The sequence below is a fragment of the Seriola lalandi genome, unplaced genomic scaffold (assembly GCF_002814215.2).
Source record: "Seriola lalandi dorsalis isolate HSWRI2012SDOR001 ecotype SW California unplaced genomic scaffold, Sedor1 jcf7180002054962, whole genome shotgun sequence".
NCBI lineage: Eukaryota > Metazoa > Chordata > Actinopteri > Carangiformes > Carangidae > Seriola > Seriola lalandi.
In genome coordinates this window covers 449,526-476,011 of record NW_019525513.1, presented here as the reverse complement: position 1 = coordinate 476,011, position 26,486 = coordinate 449,526, and the positions used below count along the sequence as shown (strand labels likewise).

Here is a 26,486-nt window from a genome sequence, read left to right as displayed (position 1 = left end):
TGAAGGAAACAACAAAAAAGAGATGGATGAATCAGTCATGGATAACACGGTATATATATATATATATATATATATTATTTTGCCTTTAATCTCCCCCTCTCTCAGTTTAAGGAGAGAAAGTTTTCACCTCCCATCATTTTACGATGGAGTTATTTAAAAAACAAAGAGAAATATTATATGCAATTGTTCAACCATAAGCTTTTAAAATAAGTCTAACAAGTCAGATTCCTACCTGGTCTGTCTGGATGCAGGAAGCCTGCAGATTTAATTTGACAGAAAGTACCACAACTTTTACTAAGCTGTTAAATCATGTAGATATTTTTTACCCTCCCAATAACAGGAACTGTTTTGTTGGTGTTAATGATGCCTGGTCTGCTAAAACCTGACTGTTCTTCTTTGTAGATTTCACCTGAGGAATATGGAGAAATGTTGTGCAGCGACTTGGATGTTCCGATGTTCCCACCGCTCGTCTTCAGAACTGTCTTTGAATCATTTCTTGACAAAATCACACACAAGTAAGTCACAAGTTAAATGCCAGCTGCAGAAATTACAACTACACACTATGTACATGTATATACAGTATGCATTGGTTTAAGTTCTTGTTTTGCTCAACCATTCCTACTCTTTTCCTGAAGGCAATGGATGATGTTGGCAGCTGGGAACATCGATGTAGACACAGTCAGAATGCTGTCCGAAACCTGTAAGGAGATTTTGGACGCATTGACTGTGTTAATCATGGACGTTGTGGGACCTCAGGTCCGTGACCGGGTACAGGAGAACAACGGCTTACCCATTATGCTTCATGAACGGTAAGTCAAAGGCTTCCAAACACTTTCTTCTCAAAAATCCATATAGTATGTGGTATTTTATAACCTTGCAATTATTAGAGTCCAAAAAACTATAGTTACTGATCAATCCTGCCTCTTAGAACATTTTCCATCAGATTCTGCAAATGTTTGAATACCTCTGCTCAAGGCAGATCAGTGGACTAACTGTCACTGTTTGTCTTTTTAAGATGCATGAATTATTACTGTGTGACGGAGGACGATATCCACGCCACCCTCGGGGATTCTCTTCACCTGAGCTTTGTTGAGACACTTGGAATCGACCAGGACCCGTCCATAACCAACCAGCTGAGGGACTTGTTTGCAGTAGAGCTCATGCGTCAGGTGAACGGAAAACTGGCTCTCATCAAAGGGGAAGAATCTTTGACAGAGCAACAGGAGCCTGAACATCAGCCAGAAATACCTGAATCTGATCTGAAGAATATGGTTTACCTGATTGCACTGATACTGAAACGTGGAACAGAAAACCCTGAGTCACCAGAACAACAAGAGTGTTCGGACAGTAGCAGCCAAGACATTCGCTCATCAGCCGAGGAACAAGAGTTGCATGACTTCAATGAGGAGGATAACACCATCCAATCAGCTGGCATTTCACCAGGGGAGTCACTCGACGCCACCAGTAACTTCTCGGAAGGTTCCTGTCAAGACAAGATGAAGACGATTCAGAATGTCATTAAGGATCAAACAGAGAACTCGGCATCACAGTATAACTGTGAGGGCCACTATCCAGGCAAGGTGACGGATGTTGAGGACTTGAGTGACGACGACGCCAGTGTTGAATCTCTCAGCGTTACACCAGAGAGGCAGAGCAAAGACCTCTCAGACGAGTTTCCACAGCGAGACAAGACCTTTCTGATTGTGTTTCTTGGGAAACTGGTGGAACACACCGCTGACTCCACCAGGACATCAATATACGACGTGGACATCGACGGGATATTGACAGGTCTGAGAGACAGGACTGGGGGAAAATTACATTTCACTCTCCCAAAGAAGGTTGGAAAGACCCACATCCCCGTTTATAGGAAGCTTTGTCGGGAGTTTGGATCTGCGAGGCGGCTGCAGGCTGCCATGGCGTCCAATGACGTGACTTTTCAGGACACCTTGGTGAAGATTTTAAAAGCACAGCTGCAGAAGTCTTCAGGAGAAACCAGCAGCTTCATGGAGAGAGGGAGGAGGTTTTTCCACAGAAGGACCACTAGAGTTACTCCTTTCTATGAGGGGAGTGACAAACCAGCGTCTCACCTTGAGGTCATCGACTCTCCGCCTCCAAACACCAGGAAGCGACCCGCCATCATCAGGATGTTCTCCTTCATGGCCAAGACTCTGAGGAAGCCTTTCACCTCCTGCATCAATGGCTCACAGGACGACTAGAACACGCCATTATCCTGTGTTCAATCTTCCCCCCCCTCTTTTTTCTTTCTTTCTTACTTTGTATTAATCTTGAAAAATTAATCAAAAATAATAATCATTGGATAATTTTTCAAGATTAATACAAACTCTTAAAAATGATGTTTGATAAAAAACTATATCATTACAAAGGTCTTATGTTTAAGTACTACCTATCAAATTAGTACTAAACATTAAATCAGAGTCTGATTTGTCCTAAAAAGACTTTTGTAATGATGTAGTTAAAATAACATCCTTTTTAAGAGCGAACGCAACACGGTGGCTCTTTGTGGCCTCACAGGAATTTATCAGCCCTGTGAAGAGTTTGCATGTTCTCCCGTGCTGACGTTGGGTTTTTTCCCCGGGTCCTCCGGTTTCCTCCCACATTCCCAAAACATGCAGCTTAATTGAACACTCTAAATTGCCCACAAATTTCAATTCGACTTTCCAAAACCTGAATTAAAAGATAATTCAAATTAAGATATGGTTGTGACATCTCTTGTCATCATTTGCTATCACAGGTGAAACAAGTCTCTAGTTTCTCTAGAACATTTGTCAAGTTCAAGGGAGTCATTTCACTTGCAGTACATCCAATCAACCACTAGATGGTGACAAATAACCGCCTCTATTGGCAGCTTTGACTCAATGTACAAATCTCCCGATGCAGCAGTTTAGTTCTCTTAGTTCTGGCTTCACAAGGATGCAAACAAACTGCTAAATAAAAATGTCCAACTGTCACGAGAAACTATAGGATTTAAAAATGTGTCTCCGAGCCTTCAGGTTGTTCCAGGCTCATAATCCACAAACTATAAAGAAGTCGATCAAAGCTAACGGGAAGTTTAGAAATCAACTAGTCATTTATAATAAGTGTGTATATATATCAGGCTTATACAGCTACCATGTTTGATATGTACTGCAAATCACAGTTCTTACACACAGTAAACTTAATCACAGTTACAGATCGATCACCATATTCAGAATGCAGGTTTCAGTGAAACACAAAGGCATTGTTGGATAAGTGGTCACAGAGCACAGTAGAAATATTCTTCTTTTGGCGTTTCACTGATGATCGGGAGAGGGAAGGTTTTCATCTACTGTTTCTACTGATGGTTTCTAACTCCTACGTGAAACACTACATATATTCTATTGCTCATATGCTCTTTTTTAAGAGCCCAGTTTGCACCTTGTCCTATTAGCTCACTGGCAAACGTAATAACAAGTTTTAAAACTACTATACAAGAACACTATGTGCATATATGTTTGAACACACAGCAAAAATAGATTCACATATTTGATTGTGGCCAGTTTTCCAAGCATTTTGGATGCGGTAACCTGGGGGAGTGTGCAGACTTTAGTTCAATTATGATTTAAATAGACTGAGTGATTCAGGTCAATACACATCGATTTGAGGTGTAACCATACTTTTTATGGAACCACGTTTCCTATAATTTTGGGGCTTTGAAGGATGTAAACAGAAACTAGTCTGTACTTGTAATCATTTTGTCACCATCAAGTATGCAGAATTAGCTATTAGCTGTTCCTGTCTGCAATGGATCAGTCTGAATTTCAAGAAGACTTAAAAATATGACGATTCTCAGGTAAGTTCTGGAGCCAAAAGGAGTGTCTCACTAACTCTCAGGTATAGATGAATATATATGCACATAAGTGCTGTAAATCTCTTTCTATGTACCGCAGTATTCGCTATTCACAGTCAGAATACATAATACTTTAAAGGAAAAATCCACCATAGTGTCCTACACTCAGGGGTTTATCTTGTCAATACTTATTTGGTGTGTTCACTCATTTAGTTCAGATACAGTTAGTGAGGTCCTCAGTTTCTGCTTTTGGAGCAGAAGAACAGGTAAAGCACTCACCCAAAAGAAACATGAAGAAACACCATAAAAACAACAGAATATGCCGAGACATACACCGTTAAACACAAAGATATCTGTTTTTAACAATGAAGTATTTTTGGTGGACTTTTCCTTTAACTCGTAGTTGCCTTTTTACCTTAGAGGAAGTGCGTGATTATAGTCAGCTAATACATCTGTTGTCATGTGACTCGTTGATCGTCCATAATTATTATTATGGCTCCTTCGTACATGATCGGAGCAGCTTCTTCGAACCAGCACTTTCACAGTTGCATCACCACCCCACAACTAAAGTCCACATATGCATCAGATGAACATATCAAAAAAATCTACAAAACTACTTAAAAAAGGCTCAGAGAATTGGGTTAATAATAATAATAAAAAATAAAAGCACAGTAGAATTTGGCCTCATTGCTTTGTTTTGATTGTCTTGTGTTTGGCTTGCTAGTCAGGGTTTGGAGATTAAGGGGCAGGGAGAGGGGGTGGGGGGTTAGGAGAAGTCCCAAACAGCCTCAGGAGTGTCGGCGGTGGACGGTGTCGGAGCATGGCAGGACGGACCAGGGGGACAGGACACTGGAGGGTCCTCGGGGCTGGTGAGGGGCACTGCTGGGTACATGAGGCTGAGGAAGGAGTCTCTAGTGTGCCTCTTCACCTGTCACAGAACAACACAACTCTGCTCAAACACTGGGACAACATATTGTTGTTGTTTTTTTCAATGTTAGTTCAATGTCAGCTCTCACTGATGTCATCATATTTTGTATATTCTCACCTGCTGTGTCACATTTACATTCTGAGACTAAGTCATAACCTGGGACGCTTCTCTAACATGCTAAAAAGTAGAATAGAATAGGACGAGCAGAGCAGGGCAATGAGGTCAGTAAAATCAGCTACACAAGCTGGCAAACTTTAGTTACCAGTCGTACCAGACCAAGTAAAGCTGTAGCAATAAGACTGCGTCTCCTGAATTGAACAAGGGTGTGTTTTTGGTTCTGAAATCAACTTTTCATTTGTGTGTTTCTGTGTGTTACATAGTTCCACTTGAAAGCACAGCTCAGGGCTAACATTTATCTAGCTGTTAGAGGTGTTCTGTTATGAACGTTAGTGTTGGACAAGTAGAACTTTTCGCCTGTAGGTGACACTAGTTGAATAAAGGATCATCAAAGTAATTATAATTAACCCTATGGAGACCGTGAATGTCTGTAACAAGTTTCATTGCAATGCATCCAAGGATTCTTGAGATGTTTCACTCTGGAGGACGGTGATCGATCAACTGGCTGACAGACAGATTGACCAAGCAAACAACTTTCATCCCACACAAAAGGCGGTTCCATCTTTAGTCCCTGGACATCATGGGTAGGAAACCCACCTGCTTGAAGAAGGCGTGGGTCAACAGTGAAGATGCTGACGGTCTGGAGAAGAGAAAGACAGGGCAAAAACTGTCATTGGAGTTTATACTGTAATTCGAATGTGATCGATTGTCGATAAAGTTGACTCTTCCTTTAATGTAACGACCTGCGCTCAGGCTGCTGCTGCAGACACAGCTGGACCAGGTTGTGCAGGGTGGCCGAGTGGTTTTTAGGTCCGGGGCTCTGAGGTCGGTCGGTGGGAGGAGCGGTGGCGCTGTGTGTCAGGCTTCCGGTGGCCACGCTCTCCCCGATGCCAGAGTCCACCCCGGACCGCGACACCTTCAGCCCCCCCAACTCGCCGAGCGGGAAGGGAGCCACATCGAGCAGGCAGCAGTGGGAGCCACGCAGCTTCTGAAGCAGCATCTGAAGAGGAGGATTAAAAACAGAGAAGTACAGATTGGAAAATTTTGTAATCTGGATTAACTGACCCTTGAAAACGTATTCTTGTAAGACAGGTGTTTTCATTACCTGAGTGGGGGGCATGTCCTGGAAGGGCACCCTGCCGCTGACCAGCTCACAGGCCACAATACCTAAACTGTAGATATCTGACTTCACTCCGTAACCGTGCAGGTCCTACTGAGGACAACACCATGCAGACAGGGGCGACAGAACAGACTAGAATGAGGCTGAAAAACACCGGACACTAAAAGTTGCAGTGCTGTTATTAAAAGGTACATGTTGAGCTTACACTCAGGAGAACTGGAGCTCAAGTCATTTGAAAGTATTTCACTGAGTTTAGGGAGTCCTGACCTGTCGCAGTAGTTCAGGGCTGAGCCAGGGCAGCAGGGCGGGGCTGTGATGGGGCATGTCGAACACCGCCCTCATCCTCTTCCCCTCACGCATCATACTGTAAACACTGTGGAGCCCTGAGAGGTAAACACGCCCCTCCCCTGACAGCAGGATATGACTGGCCTTCACCCCCCTGAGAAAAATAATCAATAAACAGAGAGACATTAAAACACAAATACTTTTATATCTTTAGACTTTTTCCTTCATTCCTCTTATAACGCTGCCTGTCTCCCGCTGACCGGTGAACGTAGCCCATCCGGTGCAGGTATTCCAGCGCTTTCAGCACACCGTACAGCAAGTACGCTATCAGGGATTCACTCATTCCATCTGGGAAATATGTCCTCAGTAAAGTGTCTGCAGAGCCTGCAGAGAGGAGACCGAGAAGAACAGCTGAGCAGGTCTGAGGAAGTGGTGCAAATTGGGGATGTAATAATTGAGATGTAGTAATGTTGCAGCTTTAGTAAATTCTATGGATTTTAAAGACAAAACAAAATGTGTGGCAGTAGCTGACCGTAGGCCATGAGCGGTGTGAGGACCCACAGCTGGCAGCAGGAGCTGAAAACCAGGCGGGAGGTCAGCAGGTTGGGGTGACGGAAAAGCCGTGAAAGCAGAACCTCGTTCTGGGGATTTGGAACACAATCAGAAAATAAAACACATCTGGATGAAGACGAACATTTAGAACCAAATGTGCTCAGCAAAAATATCTTTTTTTCTGGAGAGCAACTCACCATGAGCTGCAGCAGCTCCTCCTCGGTGCACTCGTCCAGGTTGGTTTGTTTGACGGCCACCAGCTGGCCAGTAGGGTTGTGCCGTGCCATGCTCACCTGGCTCAGGTTATTGAAGCCCCTCCCTGTAACACAGTGACCTGAAGTGAAATCTTACTCTTATTTTGAAAGATTTGGGAGGGAAATTAGATACAACTCTTTGCAGTTTCCTTGGCTGACATAATGATGTGACTCAGGTGTACGGTGTGGCGCTCTCACCCAGCTCTGACAGTAGCTGGTAGTGGGCTGGGTCAGCCGACAGCCCTGTGATGTCATCACCACCTGCTGGCCCTTGCAGAGTGTATTCAGAACCGTCACAGCTCTGCAGGGACGCACACACCCACATACACCCCACAAACATTTATTAAGCATTGATCTCAAAGAATGAAAAACAAAGTCACTCTGCAAATGAACATGATTCAATGAATTATGTATGTGACTCAAACATGTGCATTAAATCTCCGGCATGTTGTTGGTTCAGACCACCATCACTTAACAGCTGAGAGTGTGAGTAGGCAGGGTGTGGGCGGATAAGATTTCAACACAAAGGGAGACAGACAGGAGCTGTAGAGTCGGTGGTATTAGCTGTAACCATATAAAGAATTTTCAGTTATATTCTAATAATTTTGTGCTGTGGTTCAGAAAAAAATCTCTCTGCCCTCTTAGTAAAGCTTATTACGCAATAACCTATTCCCCATAGTGGATCATTAAATTTTCATCTCATCTAATCTCATCCATCTAACTGGCTTTGTCCTGTAATAACCCTAAAATCTCCTTCACGGACGACTACTGGCACCGAGTCCGTCTGACAGGCAGGTCAAAGCACCACTGTTGTGAGGCAATGTGTGAGGGGACGATGGCCGCCAGGGGATGTCACTGTGACACTGAGCACAGCGAAGGGAGGGGGTGGAGGGGGGGTGCTTGCAGTTTTAGTGATGCAGACAAAGGTTTGGGACAGAGGAGAGTCTAGTTCTCTCTCACACACGCACATTTGGTTTCATTCATTCATATTCTTTGTATTCACTCCTTACTGTCCCAGCATTTTGTCTGTATTATCAGGAGAAAATGACCTCACACAATAGCAGTACATTAATAATTATTATTAAGTACTTAATAATAATTACTAGTACTGCACTAACAATGGTTGTAGTTACAGAGGAATAAGAGGACAGAAAATTCTCCTGCAATCATTCAGGCTTGAGTCTTTATTACAAATTCATTACAAAGAGCCTGCTTCATAAACTGGGAATATGACTTACACAGGAATTCACCAGGCCATAAAAAGTCTAATGTAATGAAAGTATCAAATTGCATTATGGGAATTGTAGGATTGAGTGTTTTTAGAGCTTGATCCATATTAGGGAGTTAAAATGAGGAAATCTTGGCCTCTGCTGCACAAATTTTGACCATTCTTGTTTAAATCTGTCTCTTGGGAGTCCCTACACTTGCAATACTAAATTGATGGAGTACCCATTTGGGTGCTACCAGCAGAGTTAACTGCTGCAATGTTATTCCAGTAGGCACTGTCTTTAACAACTTTAATGGTCAAGCAGCTCCATACAGCTGATAAACGACAAATGAATAGTGGTGATATGACGGAAGAGCATCAGTGTGACGCCTGTCTCCATGCTGACAGCGTCTTGGCTACTGACCAGGAACTGGTGGCTGGTGTCCTCATAGCGCTCCTCTATGTCCATGGGCTGGACCTGAGCGTGGGAGATGCAGGAACAATCCTGGTGAAGGGGGAAGGGGGAGGGGGAGGGGGGAGCACAGGTGAGACATGCCCTACAGGACAAGGAGGAGTGGAGTGGAGAGGAAACGTGGAGCTTGGAAAGTGGGGGTGGGGGGGAATGACACACTGCTTTGCGTTGGGTGGGAGGGTCAGAGATGAGGCAGGCAAGCAAGCATCTGGAAATATGGGCTGTGAAGGCACTCACATGGCATTTTATCGGAAGTGGTGAGTGGAGAGAGAATGAGAGTGATGATAAGAGGCAAAAAGGAGGCAGCTGACTGACTGATGTGTCCCAAAAGAGCAAGATAAGAGCTGCATACATACTTAGATGTATCTATTAGCTGTGAGAGATGCACAGTTAGATTATATTAATGCCTGCTATTTTCAAACCTACATTAGCCCTTATTATATATGAAAGTGCAGATGCACACTAGTTAAACTTTTAAGGCAAGCTATTTAAACAATATCTGACATCTCATATAACTTTAAAATGCTAATTTGCAAATTGACATCAGCTGATATCTAACAATTATTGGTGCATCGCTATCTTTAAGCTCTTAATTTTTTTAATACACTTCACAGACTCCTGAATTTACCAGGGGTATCAGCATGAGCCATCTGATTCGTGACTATACATCTACTGGGTCACAATGAAGCGACACGCACGGAGACACAAGGAAAAAAAAACCCATGCAGCGTTTTATTCTTACCAAGAAAGACATGGAGTCCTTTTGGCGACGGTAAAACCAGAGGCTTTGGCATTCATCCGCTCACAGGCTGCAGGAGACCGACCGCGATGGAGGGAGGCAGGAGGATGGAGCGCAGCAGTGTAATATGAGACACACGGAGAATCCCCCACTAGACTAGAAAGCAGCCAACATCCATCCAACCTCAACCATCCATCCATCCATCCGTCTGCGGCTTACCTGGCTGCATCAACTGATCTACAGATCGGAGGAAATGATAAGAAATTCACCAGCGGAGATCCCCGTCCAGTCCAGTCAGTGAAGGCGTTGACATCGAAAGGAAGACCGTGCAGCCTGGAATATATATGAATGTAGATGTATATTTTTTTCATTCAGTTGCATCATTGTTTATTTACTAAAAACAGGTCATGCTGAAAGTGGCACAATAAGGCTTCACCTGTGGACCACATTCCAAAAATTGCGATAATTTCGCAATACAATTATCAAATTCAATTTCACTTCAAGGTTAGATTAACTGCAGCCATTTTATTGTAATCTGAGCACGAGCATTATTCAAATCGATGGTTAATGTCGTCAGCTGACATGACTTTTATAAAATAAATATAGAATATTTATCTAACTTTTTCTTCTTTTTTTTTATTACACATTGGTTTTTAAGTGTCTGGAGAAATATACGGGGCATGCTACATACACAAAAACACTCATTCTGTAGGTTCTCATTCCGTAGCTTGGCGAACGTAAATATATTCGCTTGGTTCAAACATAATGCAATGGTTAGCTTACTTATGAGCTGAGTATTATATTTTTTGTGTTTATTTAAAAGTGCCCGACATGTAAAGAAAAGACGCTGCTTACCTTCTCCTGTCGACAGCAGCTGAGGCGCCTCGACGTAAACAAGTTAAAAATACAAAGGACAGCCTGAAAACCTACACAACGTTTTGTTTACAAAGATTATCTTCTATCATTCTTTGTCAAAATTATACGAAGGAAGTTAAAAGTAACGAGTTTTACTGTCAGTAATGAGCCGCACAATGTCCCCAAGCGAAAATGTAATCTTGACAGGACTTTTAATTTGACACCGATAACAGGCGCCTAATAAAAACGTCATCAAACCTACTGTCGCAGCTTGATGATTCATGTAGCTGTTAGCCTTCTCCCTCCCTTCCCCTCTATTGTTTGAGGTTTTGGTAAAGGGCTTGACAGACACCGCATGTACCGCTGGAACTGTCCATGCTGTGGAATAGTATCGATATAGGGTAAGATTTACGATAATCGATCATCATCTTCGATTCCTATAATGTTGTGATGCCCACCGCGTGAGGGATGCTGCCAGTTTGAGCTCGTGACGGTATTGTGTTAGCCAACGCTATGCCAAGAGACAGGCAGCTGTCATCCTCACCTATAGGAAAACATGTCAAACGTTAGCTAACGCTCAATACTTGACCAAAACAAATAACGGTATATGAAATTCAAAGAGAAATTCAAATATTAATGAATCAACAGTTAACTCTGCTACAGACCTGTAGGATTATCACTCATAACGGTAAATGTTAGCTGGCCTGCGTAAACATTGCTAGCGTTAGCTCACATAGGATATTTAAATATGAGTGGCATGGTACAATTCATAATAACACTTATATCCATATATAAGAGACAAACATAAAAACCAACAACGAAAGCGTAAGTTTAATTTCTAAAATTAATCCTTAAATTATGATGACTTAACCTTTATGTTTTCTTTTTGTTTGTTTTTTTTACATATTGGGATCTTCTTATAAATTTCGTACGAAGATGCACTGAATTAACAGTACAATCCTAATTTATAAATTCTCCATACCCCACAAAGTTTGCAAATTATTCAAGAAATTACACTTCAAATTTCTGTAATTTAAGAATCTTATCCAATTAACTTGAATTTGTGTTAACTTGTGTTTACTGTCCAGTAAAGCGTCTTCAAAAAATAGTTTTTTCAAAGTGAATTTAGCTTAAACAATTTGTTTGTTTAAGAAGATGGCACACAGGGGTTAGCTGTTATTGATGTCAGCTGCCAGTGTGATCAGATGTAATATGTGGTTATTACATTTTCTTCTTTTGAAAAGGCATGGCAAGGAATGCCTGCTTATTATTGCAGTCAGAGGTTTCTGGTAATGCAGGTAAACTCTCTGGTCCAGTCAGTGTCACATGCTGCCTCATGCCGTGTACAGACTGTTAGATCTAAGATGGGCTGAGTGCAGATGCTGTGATGCAGCACAAATAGAGGCAAGGCAAATAACTGGCAATTAGAAATCCAGAGGGATATTTTCCACATCTAAATTTAACAACATCAGGTCATAGTTTCAGGTGTGGAAAAACTTTTTGTAGGTTTTTTTTTACCTCATTTGAATATGATATTCAGATACTGACATTTCCACTGCTGCAGTGGTTGTAGGTCACGCTGGATAGGAGCGCCAGTGGGGTGCTTAGATTAGACATGAACGGAGATGAAGTCTGTAAAAAGCTGATGTAAGCAGACAGTCCCTCTGGGACAGCTGGGACAGACCAGTGTTGTGTATAATGCTGCCTCTGTCTGTACTTCACAGAGTTGCTTGCAGAGCTTCTCTTGGCATTTTACATCACTATAATGAGCAATAATCTGTCAACAGAATTAAATGGCGGTTTCCAGATTGTGATCCAGAATTTTCTCCTGCTTCTCAAAACCAAAGGAAATTGTGTGTGTGGCCATTAATGTTAACCACAAAGATCCTTTTAATAAATAAATAATAGGTTTTGTTCGTCAGGAAGTTAATGAGGTTGGGTAATGTAAGTGCATCTCTCATTCGTATTTACTATCTTAAGATACCAATTTCTTGTATCATTTATTGTATCACAAACAAGAAGCTGTGGGGCTGTGACAGTGTTACTCATGAGATGAGTCACACACACCAGGGCAAGATTAGTTCTTACATTTTAACACAAGAAAAAGAAGAAGCATACATCTGAAAGATGTTGCTATGACAAACATGAACATATCTGACTCATACTAATGATTAATGCATGCAACAGTTTGTGCATAAAATTGCTCCAAGGCATCATCTGAATGTGACTAATATAATTCCAATATCATTCAGTCAATACCAGCGTCATTAATGGATCAGTACAGTGTATTTGCAAGGCCTCTAATAGTCAACAGCGCATTTAGGCTGTAGCATTGCGTGCATCACAGTAATCCCCTTTATGGAGCAAACTGTTTCAGCTTCACAGTTATGTAAGCAGAGGATGAATGTTGTCCAAGGACTCTGTCTTTCCACAGGCATGCTTACTGATACACACATACAGATATGTATGTGTGTGTGTGTGTCTGTGTCTGCATGCACAGCTACAGGCCAAGCACTAAGGTCAGTGATGCAGATGGTACACCACTAATGGGTGGTAGGATGTATGACCCTGCACAGTGCTGTCTTTTTAAAGTAGCTATTCATGGCATTGTCCTTTAAAATAAGCCAGTTTTGCTGCTTTTTTTTTAGCTGATGAAATACAATAGCACAATTACACAGACCTCTATCCACTTAAAGTGACACTCCACCAATTTTACACATGAAGTTCAATTGACTTGTCACAAGGAGTTGTACTCAACCTGTGGAAATGGTTGTATAATATCTTGTGGCTCTGGAAGGAGCTAAAGTCGGAGAAAATAACCCCAGTGATGTCATAGTGATTTCATGTCATTTAGCAAATTACAGTGCTATACAGTACACAGCTGGTCAGTGTTCATTTTCCCAGTTCTCTACTGGGAACTCATCCCTTTAAGAGCGCATCCTGTCTCATTCCTCCAGTCATCCCTTTAAGGCCTGGAAAAGTCCCCAGAGGTAGACAACAGGAAGAGGGAGGGCTCTCTGTCACCCCTCGGCCCGCTCTTAAAACAGTATGTTGCACATAGGAAGGGAATTAAAATGCATCAGTGTTGCAGTATAGCAGCTGGCTTGCTTTGGTGACTATTTCCTCCTGTAAAATCTCAATGAATGACCTTTTCTGAAAACTTGTCCTTGTTTAATTTTAATAAAAGAGGAGGAATCTTTTAGCTTCTTTAGGCTTTAAGGTTCGACTGACGTAGTTTAAATCTGTTGAATCCTGAAGAAGACACCAGACAATTGGTGGTTAAAGTGTCCAGCAGCACACATGGTGGGAGGAATGTTTTTTTTCATTTGGCTCTAAATGTCAGCAACCAAGTGGGAAGGAGAAAAGAATGAGGCCAACAGAGGGAAATGATGGATGTCATCAGTAGCGGAGTCACATATGCTCCATGCACACACATGAATTAAACCTTAACATCCTCTTTTTTCAGTCTACCTCACGAATAAGTTGCTTCACTGATTTCTAACACTTCTCTAATCCTGTTGCAGGTAAAGGTGTGTGTGTGTGGGCACCACCTGTCAGTGCAGGAACAGGATGTGATGTCATAGCGATAGCAGCTTCCATCTTTCTGTCCAGCTTTGTGTTTGCGAGTGGGGAGGGGGGGCCCTTCCCGCTCCAAGGACAGGACATGTTTGAAGTCAAACCCCGGGCGGTGGAGAAGAAGGAGTCGAGCACAGAGACAGGTAGGTTTACTTACCATCCATGCCAGGAGCTACGGCCATGGTTGCGTTGACAAGAGGTTATAATACGACCTCTGGGCAGCGCTACTTCTTCAGGGCAGCCTGGACGCTACAGTGACTCGGTGTCGGGGAGTGATGACACTAAAAAAAAAAATAGAAGTAAAACAAGAGTTAACAAGAGCAAAACTTAAAAATAGCTCCTTCTTATTTGTATTTATTAAATTGTTGTATTTTATCAGATGTAGAAAATGAAAGCAATAACATAATATCGGCATCATCAGCCCCCTGCTCTCTAAATATCGACATGTGCATCAGCCATTAAAATAAACAACCAATCAGTCGACCCCTACTGCCAATGTCATGGTGCCCTGAAGTGCAGTCTGCTGTGCCTTTGGGCCTGATGCTATAGTTAGCCCCATGTGTCCCAGTAAACCACATATCTGCTCAAGTGGAAGGACATTGGCTTGTACAGTGCCTGAGCCAAGAGAACACACACACACACGCACACACACTTGCATATTCAAATGCTCGCTGTAAAAACACAATCACTGCAGCCTGAGGTTCTTCATCTCACTTTAGCTGCATTGTTTTTACAAAATAAAAGCATCCCATATCATTCAGCTACTTAATATTTTAATGTGAGGTCACCGGTCCTCTGTAGCCCGCTCCTCGTCTCTGCTTGAGGCTAGCGGCTCAAGGCTACTGCTCGCATAACACACTGCTATCTCAAACTCCTCTGTTGGCATTCAGATGGCAGTGTGGATAATGTAGGCACCATGTTTTAACAAGGAAGAGGAATGTGTGACATGTAAAGATTGAGATGAGAAGATGGATACCGCTTTCATGTTTGTAGGGTAAGCAGGAAACGACAGCAGGAGACATTTAGCTTAGCATAAAGACTGGAGGAAGGGGGGAGTCAGCTAGCCCCCATTAAACCACAACATGTAGATTTTTACACTTAAACGGATTTAACAGATAATACACAATGTGAATTAGTGAACTTTAGAGGTAGGTGGGCTTTTGGACAGAGCCACGCTAGCTGTTTACCCCTGTTTCCAGTCTTTGTGCTAAGCTAAGCTAACATGAGAATGGCTCATCTAATTCGCTACAAGAAAGCTAATGGCCGCATTTCCTTAATTCAATGAGTTTGACGGGACTGTGATTGATATTAATGCTAAAACTATTAGTCAGTTTATTAACTGGTTGATCAAAAGTAAATTAATATTTCGGATAATAAATGTTTTAACACTTTTATCAAGTAAAAATGAACTTTTTTCATGTTACAGCTTTACAAACATAACGACTTAATGACTAATTTACTTTTTCTGTTTCATATTTTTCGTTTTTTTGATTATTGGTCAAACCAAATTATACAACATCATTTGGGGAATTTATTCATTAATTTAATCTTTAAAAAAAAAAAAAAAGCTCTATTAATCTTTAGCTGCTGGACCCTAAATGTTACTTTATCGGTCCTCTAACCCACAGATGAGGGGCTGGGCAGCAGCGGGAGGCATCATGGCTCGGTGGGCTCCGGGTCGGCCGGCTCCGGCTCCGTGTACCTGTCAGACAGTCAGGACTGGGTGGTTTCCCCAAGCTGCTCTCCAGACGAAGGCTCCAGCCAACACAACGCCATCTCCCCCGTGCTGGCAGAGGAAACCTTCCGCTACATGAGTAAGTGTCTGTATTAATATTTCACTTTAGTGTTATTAGGGCAGGAAATATATAGCTGGACATGAATACGCTCATTTATGTGAGTCGATTGGATGAAAATGGCCACATTATGTCTCTGTCTAGCTCTCTGTATACTTTCTTTTGATTGGTTTAGCCTGTGGCGACAACACTGAGCAGATGGTGTGTTTGTGCGTCTCAGTACATTAGACACGTGACGGCTTCATTTTATACAGCGCACATCCTCTTCAATTAAAATCACAGGGATTTAGTGTGGATATTATTTGGCAGAGGGGCTGTCATTGTGTCTGTCTCCCTTTTCCTATGTGTGTTAGACAGCTCGGACACTGCGTGTGAGGGAGGGAGGGAGGGAGGGAGGGAGAGAGACAGTGAGCGAGAGGAATCCAGAGATCTAGCCAGAGTTAAGTGTAGCCGAGTTCAAAGCCAGGGCCAGAGTCACGGGACAGAGAGTGATGAGGAGGGGAGGGGGGAGGCAGAGTGGATAGACCGAGGATGAAGACGGGACAGTAGAAAGAAGAGTTGAGAGCCATGCCGGTTTTAAACATCCACAATGAGGAGGTTTACGATAACTTCGCTGTGGAAGGTGAGCGGAGGCATTGGTGTAGTGTTTGCTGTTGTATCTGATGACTTTAGAGAGCGAGAGAGAGAGAGAGAGAGAGACATGTGAGCTGGTGTGACAGCGGAGCAGCTTCAGTCATGTCTGCAAGGTCAGGCAGAACGCGGAGGGGAAAGTGTGTGTGTGTGTGTGTGTGTGTGTGTGTGTGTGTGTGTGTGTGTGTGTTACTGTGTTTAAGTGAAAGCCTTGGAGGATGGGAAGTGGGCAAGTCTGAATCAATGCTTGTGTGTTTACATTCAAACAAGTTGTGGTATGCGGGAGCAGTGCCGACAGTTGGATTGACTTCCTGTCTGTTTTTTTTTCTTGCACATGCAGAAAATACAATACATACTTCCAACTTGTTATTTCTTTGTTTAATCAGATCTGACCTGATTTTTTTCTGACATTACATTCATCTAATCCTTTGTTAATGTTTGACCTATATAACTGGTGCAAAGTTTGCAGAGGAACACAGGGAAAAGAAAACACAGTGCAAAGTGGGACAACAAAGTTCCTGCACATTAGATTCAATCTGCCAAGTGAAACATGGAAGACGCAGAAAGCTTTTTGTTTATATGATTTTGTATGAAGTGTCGCACGTGTGAGAGATGGGGTACAGTAAGGGAGTCTTGGTTTCATATTCCTCCCTGTTCCACTTCTGCAGTGTAAAATCAACAGCGGCCTATTAATAGATCTTGATGCACTTGCAGAGACATGGCATGTTAATACCTGAATGCCTCCCAGTCGCCCTGAAATAAAGATATATAAATGAATAAATGAGCTCAGAGGAGCGTGGCTTTGACTTACTTTTACACAATGCTGACAATGTTTAAATAGCCTGAATATTACATTACATTTTATGATGAAACAAGCATCTCAAGTATCCAGTTTTTGTGTCATGTTGTGAAATCAGAGGAGGGAGCTGTCTCACAGATTTGGCATCAATGCTATTTGAAGGAGATATTATAAACAATTACAAGTGGAGTTTAGTGCAAATTCAAAGTATATTTGTTTAAATACCTCTTTCTTTTAAAGTGTGCATTTGCAAATGTTTATAATATTAAATCGAGATCTTGTTGAATGAGGGTTAAATACTGTTTTCTTGTTGTTCTGTGAATTTAAGTTTTGATAACATGTTAGCATAGCATGTGGTTTTGTCCGTGGGAAGAGATGAGTCAGCGTTCACACGTGCACAGATTTTAGGGGATCAATTTGTAATTGACTCTAATGCTTTCTACATTGGGAAACTGCAGATCTGACTTCACGTGTGTGTGTGTGTGTGTGTGTGTGTGTGTGTGTGTGTGTGTGTGTGTGTGTGTGTGTGTGTGTGTCACAAAACCACATCAGCAACACAGACTTATGGAATAGCGACTATAGAGTTAAACACAAAAACATCATTAAAATTGACAGAATTGTTTGTCTTGTCTCTGTTGTCTGTTGTTCTCAACCCTGACCTTTGTCTCCTCATCTGAATTTAAAATCCATATTTTTTTTTATGTGTTTTTTTAATAATCACTTCTCACATTTGCCTTTTAAATTGTCAAATAAACAAATTGTACCTGCAGCTGGTTTAGCTGGAGTTTATGGTGCCAAAGGTCCAACCAGCTGTGAATCAAAAGGTCCATAGTGTTTGTTAACAAGTCACCCATTGTAGTGTGTGTGTGTGTGTGTGTGTGTGTGTGTGTGTGTGTGTGTGTATGTGTACAGTCCATTAATCAGTATCAAAATAACAGTACTAATGTAATCATTGAACTTTGCAGTTATGCAAGTTATTGTGGCCAGAGTTCAGACACTTTATTTTTACTTTCATTATCCACTTCAGTGTGTGATCATGTCTGCGCAGTGTGTTACTGCATCTGCTTTAATATCTTTAGATTTAAGTAGTAGAATATGATCAAATCGGACCAGGGACATAATTTATATCAAAACCACCCTGCAGGTAACAGCATCTGTGTGTTTGTGTGGAGATAAAATATCATACAGTAAAATGAGAGATGATATGCATTGTGTGTGTGTGCTGTATCAGTCTTCCTGTGTAACAGGAGATAGCTCTGTTGGGAACTTGTTATTTTTAACTGCTGGTTTGTTGGAGGAGAGTGCGGTGTCCAGATCCAGAGGTCACTGTGGGCCTCAGATTACTGGACCACAGCTCTCATCCCTTTGAGCTGCTGCCTCACTTGAGGCTGCTTTGGACTTTACATTTAATCCCCATTGAAATTTGTATTCACTACACTTAATGTACCAAACAAAAGTATAAAGAAAAAGTGATCAGGCTGCATGACTGTCAGGCTTATCAGTGTTTATTTCCTCGGACAAAAAGAGTCATTTGTAGACGTCACATTTGGCTCTGGGAAGCTGCAGACGCATTTGTTTTTACTATTTTGTCTTTTCAGTGATTAAAAATAAAAGTTTGTTACAGCCTTAATTTTCTTGTGGATCTTTGTTTATCATATTGATTATGTGATTAAGTCAAATAAGGAGTGCATTTAAATTCTTTTTCATATTTCACCTCCTAGTGATGTTTTGTCATCCTCCGTTAAAGAGTTGTCAAATATTTTCCCTCAAATTAAGCCAAATTGAAAACGGAAGGGTAAATCCAAAGTATGGAGTCTGTCAGATGGTTCAGTGATTAGAGATGCCACTTTTCTTTGAACAGGTGGAAGTGGGAGCAGTGCAGCGCTGGTGACACCCACTCAGGTGCTAAAATCAGACCAAACTAATGGATGTGTAGATTCTCTGACTCCACAAACTAATGTTTCTATATGAAGTTGATTTATCGAAGCTTCAGCTTTCACGTTCTGCTCCTTACATCTCTCTCTGTGCCTTTTCTTTCTTTCTCTTTCTCCAGTTCATCTTAAAACAAGCTGATTACCTCTACACCTACCTGAACTTCTCCCCCCCTCTTTTCTCTCTCTTCTCTTCCTCACTAGCATATCTTGCTTTGGAGCCCACCTCTTATTCCCACCCCGGCTCCCAGAGCCTCTCCAAAGGTATCTTTCTCTCCCTATCTGCCTGTTCTGCTCTGCAACTGCCTCATTTAGCTCCAGAGTGAGAGAGGGGCTCTGGTCCTCGGTGTGGCTCTGACAGCTGTACTTATACTTGGATCTGGAGCCGCTCCAGAGCCACAGACCTGGAGCCCCTCTCAGCTTTACTGCATGTAGATGACAGCAGACGAGAGATTCGCGTAGCATAGGTCTGCTGTCTGCCACTGTAGACAGCTTGTTGTAGTGCAGCACTGTATAGTACATGTGTGTGGTCTATTTATGTGTGTGTAGGGCTAATTACTTTCAGACCACTAGCAACCACATCGCCATGTTGTGGATCTCACAAATTACTATCAATAGCTTAATTTGTGTTTTAGCAATATACTTATATAAATAAAGCATTTAATGAGGGGCTGCTGATGCTACATTGAGCCACTGGCTGCTCACGTTGCTTGTGGTCAGAACATTTAAATTTAGCTGGCATGCTACAGAAGTGTGTCCATTAGTTTGGGGTGATATAATGGTTCTATTTTAGTTTTACATGTTTTCGTTTTTGTGTGGACTTCCCTGTCTGCACAATGTGCATGCACACGCCACAATGTGCTCGCTAGATTGCATGTGCGTGAGCGTGTGTGTGTGTGTGTTTGTGCGTGTGTTTGTGTGTGTCCTACAAGTAACATTAATATTCTGGCCAGTCCTCAGTGCCGATCGCGTGGAGCAGATGACCAAGACGTACAATGACATCGAAGTGGTCACACACCTTTTGGCTGAGGTAAGTGTTTCTTCTAACAGTTTTTTTTTTTTTCTGCTAAGAGGTAGCATCTAATTGGCTGATTGACCCTGGGTGTCCTGTGTTCTTATTGGACAGCGGGACAGGGACTTGGAGCTGGCAGCGCGGATCGGTCAGTCACTCCTGCAGAGAAACCACCTGCTGCAAGAACGCAACGAGGCCTTAGAGGAGCAGCTAGCACAGGCCCTGGACCAGGTACACTAAAATTGTGTCATGTCTGTGTTTGATTATCTAATCATTTCACAGGTGTTCAGATATACGATGTCGGCATGATGTCTAAAAGCTTTAAGACAAAGACTAATCGTTCCTCCCAAACCTTCCCCACCCGCCAGGTTCATCAGCTGCAGCATGAACTCACCAAGAAGGACGAGCTGCTGCGGATGGTGGCCAGCGCCTCGGAGGAGAGCGAGACCGACTCCAGCGTGTCCACGCCCCTGCAGCAGGCTCTGCCGCTGGGGGGAACCACCGCCGCCGCCGCACTCAGCCAGCTGGAGTGTCTGCAGAGCAAGCTGCAGGAGCTGGAGGAGGAGAACCTGGCGCTGAGGTCTGAGGTACGAACACGGGGTAGTTTGGTGGAGGCGATGAATCACTGCAATGGAAAATAATACGAAGTGAAACGGGAAGCATTAAAATACAACCACATTTTGAGAAGTCAGTTTAATCACTGCTACAAATTACACAGACGATTGGCAGGTTTTTCCACACAAGAACATTTTACATGATGCACACGCTGTCAGGTCTAAATTAAAACAAGGGGAGAGTGATTCATAAAACACTGAAATACAACCGAACTGGAAGATTCTTCTGCTGCAAACTCAATCTAAGGAGAAGTGGATAGATTTATTCTTCAGATTAATGTTTCGATGCATTTGTAAAATTTACTTTAAAAGTCCTGATTAACAAGTTTACTGCAGAGGTCCCTTTTAAAGTATTTAAATGTGATGATACTAACTATAAATTTGTCATTGGAGGTGCTGACTGATTTTATTTTTTCTCCACTGCAGGCTCATCAACTGAAGAGAGACACTATCACCTATGAGGAGAAGGAGCAGCAGCTAGTGAGCGACTGTGTCAAGGAGCTCCGTGAGTGGAAAGCAAACACACACACACACACATACAAAGGCAACTCTTCAGTGTGAAATGCTGTTTTTAAACTTACGTTGATTTACGTGTGTGTGTTCCCAGGTGAGTCCAACACCCAGATGGTCTCTCTGACGGATGAACTGTCCCTGAAGAACGAGGAGCTGCTCAGACACCAGGAGGAAATCGCTCAGCTGCTCTCCCAGATCGTGGAGCTGCAACACAGAGTGAAGGAGGTGAGGAGGTGGCCGACTGAACCACTGGTCCAGATAACTTACTGTAGTCTCATATATAGTATTATCAAGATGTAATTCCAGCTCCCTAGTTCCATATTTGATAAATTGCCTGAATCTCTTCTATTCAATTGTCCAATTCCTTTTATTTAGAGCTGAAATAATACATCTCTAAATGATTAAATGAAAAGAATATTAATTAATTTATGATTTTTCAAACAAAATGCCAAACACTCTCTATTTCTAACTTATTATTATGAGGATTTGCTGCTTTTCTTTAGCTTATGCAATGATAAACTTCAATCTTTGGGCTTTGGTATGAAGAAATAAATGGCTGACACTGTTTGAGTATCACAGTTCACACATTTGTTGTGTGTGTCTCTTGTTTAAATGCTCGTGTTGTTTTTCTCTGTAGCTGGCTCTGGAGAAAGAGGAGCTGAGGATCCATTTGCAGGCCTCCAAAGATGCTCAGAGGCAGCTCACGGCCGAGGTACCAGTGATAAGATTAAATATAAATTATAAAAAAATTATAATTTAATTTAATTTTAGATGTTTAATAAACATCGTAATTTCAACGGTGGTTAAAACACTATCTTTTTAATTCGTTTTTTAATTAGTAATTATGTTAATTTTAATAGTTTAAGCAATTTATTATTCAACTGACAAATTTATTTTACAGTTTACAGTCTGAATACATGCCCAATTTAAATATCTATTTAATTTCCCTTTTGCTGAATTAATTGCTGCGTAAAGGAACAAATTCATCTGAATAACCACTGCGTGTGTGTGTGTGTGTGTGTGTGTGTGTGTGTGTGTGTGTGTGTGTGTGTGTGTGTGTGTGTCACAGCTGAACGAGTTGGCGGAGAGGAATGCCGAGTGTGTGGAGATGCTCCATGAGTCTCAGGAGGAGATCAAAGAGCTCCGCAGTAAAAACTCTCCCTCTGCCGGGATGCGACGGCACCTGTCCTACGGCCTCTACCCCATGGTGAGAGAAAAACACAGACGGTTCTCACACGGAAAAGAAGAGACAGATTCACTCAACCCTGACGTGTCACAGATTTGCCATTTAATTTGTTTAATTCAACTGGTCTCACAAAGACACTGACGCACGCAACACAGTAACCATTCCTACCGCCAGTTTCCTGCTATCGCGCTGTTTGACAGTTGGTGTTGGTAGTGCACAAAGACGCGTAGCAATGCGTCAATAAAGGCTCAAGATGGAAAACATGTATGTAATCATTGCACAAATATTCTTTGATGTGAGTGGCCTTCAAGCAAATGGCTAAAGGACTAATTAATAAGGAGTGTTTCTGAATGTCACCATACAATAAAAAACTTGTTTTGCAAGAAAAACTCCAGAGGGCACTTTTAAATGTGTGTGTGTTTGTTTGTGTGTGTGTGTGTGTGTGTGTGTGTGTGTGTGTGTGTGTGTGTGTGTGTGTTTGTGTGTGTGTGTGCAGGACTCTCTAGCAGCAGAGATCGAGGGCACCATGAGGAGAGAGCTGAGTGTGGAGGAGGAGACTGCCTTTCAGGACCAAAGGTTAGAAACCCAGACGCTTCACACTCAGGCTACGACTCAGACAGGAGAGAAGAGACTGGTGCGATTGGGAGAATTTAGTGAGGGTGTCCATGCTGTTGACCTTGTCTCTGACCTGTGACATCTTCGCCCTGCAGAATATCCCAGAAGCGAGTTTTCCAAACAGTCCGCTCCGTCAACGCCTCGGCATCGCGGCCAGCTTCAGCTACGCCTCCGATCCCCGGCTCAGGACAGAGCTCTCTAGTGATGACAGCGCAGCCCTTCCAGTCCATTCAGGGGTACGTTACTAAAGAATATCGCCTTCCTGTTTTGCATTTTACATTAAGGATGAAGTGCGGACCCCTTCAGCTCAAAGAAATGTCTTTGTCTGTAGGGAGGAGGTGCGAATGGGCCAGCCCGGCTGTCCCGGTGGAAACGACCTCACAAGAGCCCTCCACCGCCTGTCGCTGCGACGACAGAACTTCCTGTCCGAGCGTCAGTTCTTCCAGGCGGAGCGCGAGAAGAAGCTGCAGGTGCTGGCGGGGGCGGAGGCAGACGGAGAGGGCAGCGGCTGCAGCTCACCGATGGGCAGCGTGGTCTCGTCTTTCTCTAACCTGTCGGAGCTCTCCTTCAGCTCCAGTGTCTTTAAGACCTTCCTGCCTGAGAAGCTTCAGATCGTCAAACCCATGGAAGGTAAAAATTATTTGTCACCTCAAAGCCATTCAATTGGCACTTCTCCATTAGATGCAGCAAATTCAGGCCTTGTCACATGAGTCTCTGGTGGAAAATGTGCAGAATTATTAGGTTGATACCATGAGCCACATCGTGACTGGCTGATTTCATCTTTCCTACATTCACAACCAGCTGCTGCTTTGTGAATGTTGCAGCCATAACAAAAAATAATCCTGGCTTTGTGTTTTCAGGCTCACTGACGCTCCATCACTGGCAGCAGCTGGCTAAACCGCACCTGGCCACCATCCTGGACCCACACCCGGGTGTAGTGACGAAGGGTTTCCGCCCGCTGGCTCAGGACGCTGTCTACCACCTCTCTGACATGGAGGAGGATGAGGAGGATGAAGAGCTCAGAGGGGCTGGTGTCCTGGAGAAGGGGGCAGCAGAGCGGGGTAAGGAGGAGGAGGAAAAAGAGGAGGACGAGGAAGAGGAGGAGGGCGGGATCACCTTCAAGGTGCGCTACACATCTACACCAGAGGAGAGGAAGGAGAGGAAGCAGTCGGTGTCACCGCTCCCTGTCCCGCCTCTCTCCCCCACCATGCCCACGTCATCCTCCTCGGTCAGATCGGACATCTGTCTGACACCTGCAGCTCAACTAGTCACTGAGACGTCCAGCCTATCACCTCAGCCCATTCCACAAGTCTCTGCAGCAGCGGTCCAACCACAGAGTCAAATTTGCACTTCAATATCAACAACGGCATCTTCCTCTGGTAAACACCGTGTGCTGTATTTCATTACTGCTCATTGTGAGTGAGTTGGTTTTTCTCTTAACCTGATTTGTTATGTGTTCAGTCCAAAATCCAGGGAAGTGTCAGAGCTCCACCTTCTCCACCTACACCTTCACGACCTGCCGCATCCTGCACCCCAGTGATGTCACACAGGTCACCCCGAGGTAAGTCATCGGACGGCTTTAGTGAACACTTACAAGCCTATTCACGCCATAGGTCAAATCATCATCATGCTCACACACATCTCTGTTTCTCTCCTTGTGTGGTGTCTGTGTTGGCAGCTCTCAGTCATCTCTCATGGCCAACACACCCAGCTCCATGAGGACAGGTCCCAGCACCCCTGTGACCCCCTGCAGACTGAGCCTGGGTGACTCCTTCCCCCCTCGACGCCCCCCTGCACCCACCAGCAGCCTGGCCAAGCTGGTCCTGGAGAGGGGCATTTCGGCACAGGTGTCCACTGACACTCCACCTTCATCCCCGAAACCCACACCACGGCAGCCCCTCTACCGTTTCCTCCCAAGTACACCCCCTAACTCCCCCACCCACTCGCCCTGTCCCTCCCCTGTGCCCATGGAGCCTCGCCAGCACCCAGCCGACAATTTTCTAGCCTCGCGGCCGGCAGAGCTTTTTCTCCAGGACGTTTACGGGTTGAATCTGGGCCGTGCCCCACATCCCGACCTACCGAGCACCTCCCAGGAAACCCCAGCCCTCGCCTCTTCAGGCCGAGCCAGGTCCGATCCGGTCAGCGTCGGCCTGGTGGAGAGGCTGCGGCGGCTGGGATTCACTAAGGTTCTCCACGGCTCGGAGTCTGAGCCACGTAAGGATTCTGCCACTTTTGTTTCGGCAGGCGGGGGGAGCCTATTGGACGGCCTGAGGCGCAACCAGAGCCTCCCGGCCATGATTGGTGCCAGGGCGGGAAAGCCAGTCGGTCACCCCACGCCTCCTCTTCATCCCACCTCCCTAGCCCTCCCCCCACCACCATGGGGAAACCTTAAAGAGCGGCGCCGGCATCTTGCCTCAGTCTCCCGTGTCCCGTCAAGTTCACCCAAGCACTGAAGAGAGGGATGGACTGGGAGGGCGCATACTCGAGAACATGAACCTCCTCCTTTACACCTTCATCCCCTCCTTCTTCCTCTGATCTCTCCTCCTTTCTGCCTTTGGAGAGACGAGTCAGGGCATCGAAGGGCAAAACAATCCCTCCTTTATAAGACTTAATTTTAAAGCACAATTAAACTAAACTGACTGTTTTTAGCGACAACGCAGTGTCTGTGTGTGTGTAGATGTTTGCCATGATGCTAGTTGTCAAGACCTTAGCTCGCCTCTGAACAGGTTGTTCAGCTTTGTACCTCCCAGTCGTGTAAGAATTAGGTTTTGTAGTTTTCCTGTGAGGCTCTGGATGTTCAGGCACATGTGGAGGAGAGAAGGAACATGTAAGTGGAAGAAGGGTTTGTGGAAGTGGATTAGAAAAGAGCAAGAGTTAAGGCACGGTAAAGCTGTAAAGAGAAGAGAGAGTAAGAAGAGAAAGTGAGTGTAAGGTGAAGAGAGAAGGACTGAGCATCCAGAGTTTTCACATTTCAAGGGCTTGTTTTGTTCTGGGCTGGAAAAGCTTTAATCTGTAGTAAAACAGCATCATGTTGGCCGACCATTCCCATAACACAGTGACTGGTTTGACAACATCTGTCTCGGCACATTAAACCTTTAGTCACAATGGAAGGGATTCAGTTTGCTTTTATTACTTGAGAACTGGACTTAAGTGCTAGCTGGCTCAACGGCATACTGCCAGGCTCATCTTGTAGTCAGACCATGCCTCTAACATGCCAGTATTAATATTATAATAACTTTACAATAGACCATTGTTGCACAAATGTCTGGTGACCGTCCACGTGCCCTTCCCCTTTTCCTGCCTCCTGCAAGCGTCTGCATGACACGTCTAAAGCGACCTTGCCTACAGGTTCCCAGCATGCACCCTGTTGCCAGACGGGTGGGGCCAGGCTGAAGGCGAGGTCAGAACCAAATCAAAACACCAGGCAAAAAAAAAAAAAAAAAGAAAGAAAAGAAAAAAGTT

General features: G+C 43.7%; 3 protein-coding genes across 9 annotated transcripts; 2 read left to right on the top strand and 1 right to left on the bottom strand.

Annotated features, from left to right (window-relative positions):
* The first annotated feature begins 645 nt into the window (after positions 1-645).
* On the top strand, positions 646-2,216 carry LOC147817419 (uncharacterized). Its single transcript, XM_087170822.1, has 2 exons — positions 646-809; positions 1,016-2,216. Exons 1-2 carry the CDS (start codon positions 646-648, stop codon positions 2,214-2,216), a joined length of 1,365 nt encoding a protein of 454 aa, XP_087026948.1.
* Positions 2,217-3,069: 853 nt separating this feature from the next.
* On the bottom strand, positions 3,070-10,638 carry stradb (STE20 related adaptor beta). Of its 3 annotated transcripts, XM_023395389.2 has the most exons (13): positions 10,356-10,638; positions 9,720-9,833; positions 9,504-9,570; positions 8,714-8,794; positions 7,281-7,383; positions 7,026-7,147; positions 6,809-6,917; positions 6,537-6,660; positions 6,259-6,430; positions 5,977-6,081; positions 5,615-5,871; positions 5,469-5,511; positions 3,070-4,754 (listed from the first exon to the last, which is right to left on the bottom strand). In XM_023395389.2, the coding sequence occupies exons 3-13, from the start codon at positions 9,513-9,515 to the stop codon at positions 4,593-4,595; spliced, it is 1,290 nt and encodes a 429-aa protein (XP_023251157.1). In that variant the 5' UTR covers positions 9,516-9,570; positions 9,720-9,833; positions 10,356-10,638; the 3' UTR covers positions 3,070-4,592. The 3 variants fall into 3 exon arrangements, with proteins under 3 accessions (XP_023251157.1, XP_087026944.1, XP_087026945.1); XM_087170818.1 differs by lacking the exons at positions 9,504-9,570; positions 9,720-9,833; positions 10,356-10,638 and having other exon boundaries at positions 8,714-9,494; XM_087170819.1 differs by lacking the exons at positions 3,070-4,754; positions 5,469-5,511; positions 5,615-5,871; ... (1 more) ...; positions 9,720-9,833; positions 10,356-10,638 and having other exon boundaries at positions 5,977-6,084; positions 8,714-9,493.
* On the top strand, positions 10,623-25,895 carry trak2 (trafficking protein, kinesin binding 2). Of its 5 annotated transcripts, none has more exons than XM_023395386.2 (16): positions 10,623-10,756; positions 13,880-14,074; positions 15,560-15,745; positions 20,038-20,114; positions 20,211-20,327; positions 20,465-20,683; positions 21,137-21,215; positions 21,318-21,448; positions 21,861-21,935; positions 22,293-22,430; positions 22,906-22,985; positions 23,120-23,260; positions 23,356-23,654; positions 23,885-24,403; positions 24,486-24,585; positions 24,703-25,895. In XM_023395386.2, the coding sequence occupies exons 2-16, from the start codon at positions 14,020-14,022 to the stop codon at positions 25,475-25,477; spliced, it is 2,991 nt and encodes a 996-aa protein (XP_023251154.1). In that variant the 5' UTR covers positions 10,623-10,756; positions 13,880-14,019; the 3' UTR covers positions 25,478-25,895. The 5 variants fall into 5 exon arrangements, with proteins under 5 accessions (XP_023251154.1, XP_087026942.1, XP_023251156.1 ...); XM_087170816.1 differs by lacking the exon at positions 10,623-10,756 and adding an exon at positions 19,289-19,348 and having other exon boundaries at positions 13,941-14,074; XM_023395387.2 differs by lacking the exons at positions 10,623-10,756; positions 13,880-14,074; positions 15,560-15,745 and adding exons at positions 16,206-16,346; positions 19,289-19,348.
* The last annotated feature ends 591 nt before the right edge of the window (positions 25,896-26,486 follow it).

Excerpts from the sequence above, each read along its gene's own strand:
- trak2 (XM_087170816.1), top strand. The coding sequence starts at position 14,020 with ATGTTTGAAGTCAAACCCCGGGCGGTGGAGAAGAAGGAGTCGAGCACA. Across the intron at positions 15,746-19,288 it reads GGAAACCTTCCGCTACATGA|CATATCTTGCTTTGGAGCCC; the intron begins GTAAGTGTCTGT and ends CTTCCTCACTAG. Across the intron at positions 20,115-20,210 it reads TCACACACCTTTTGGCTGAG|CGGGACAGGGACTTGGAGCT; the intron begins GTAAGTGTTTCT and ends CTTATTGGACAG.
- LOC147817419 (XM_087170822.1), top strand. The coding sequence starts at position 646 with ATGTTGGCAGCTGGGAACATCGATGTAGACACAGTCAGAATGCTGTCC. Across the intron at positions 810-1,015 it reads CCCATTATGCTTCATGAACG|ATGCATGAATTATTACTGTG; the intron begins GTAAGTCAAAGG and ends TGTCTTTTTAAG.
- stradb (XM_087170818.1), bottom strand. The coding sequence starts at position 9,115 with ATGTATGCAGCTCTTATCTTGCTCTTTTGGGACACATCAGTCAGTCAG. Across the intron at positions 6,431-6,536 it reads CGGATGGGCTACGTTCACCG|GGGGGTGAAGGCCAGTCATA; the intron begins GTCAGCGGGAGA and ends TATTTTTCTCAG. Across the intron at positions 6,082-6,258 it reads GCCCTGAACTACTGCGACAG|GACCTGCACGGTTACGGAGT; the intron begins GTCAGGACTCCC and ends TGTCCTCAGTAG.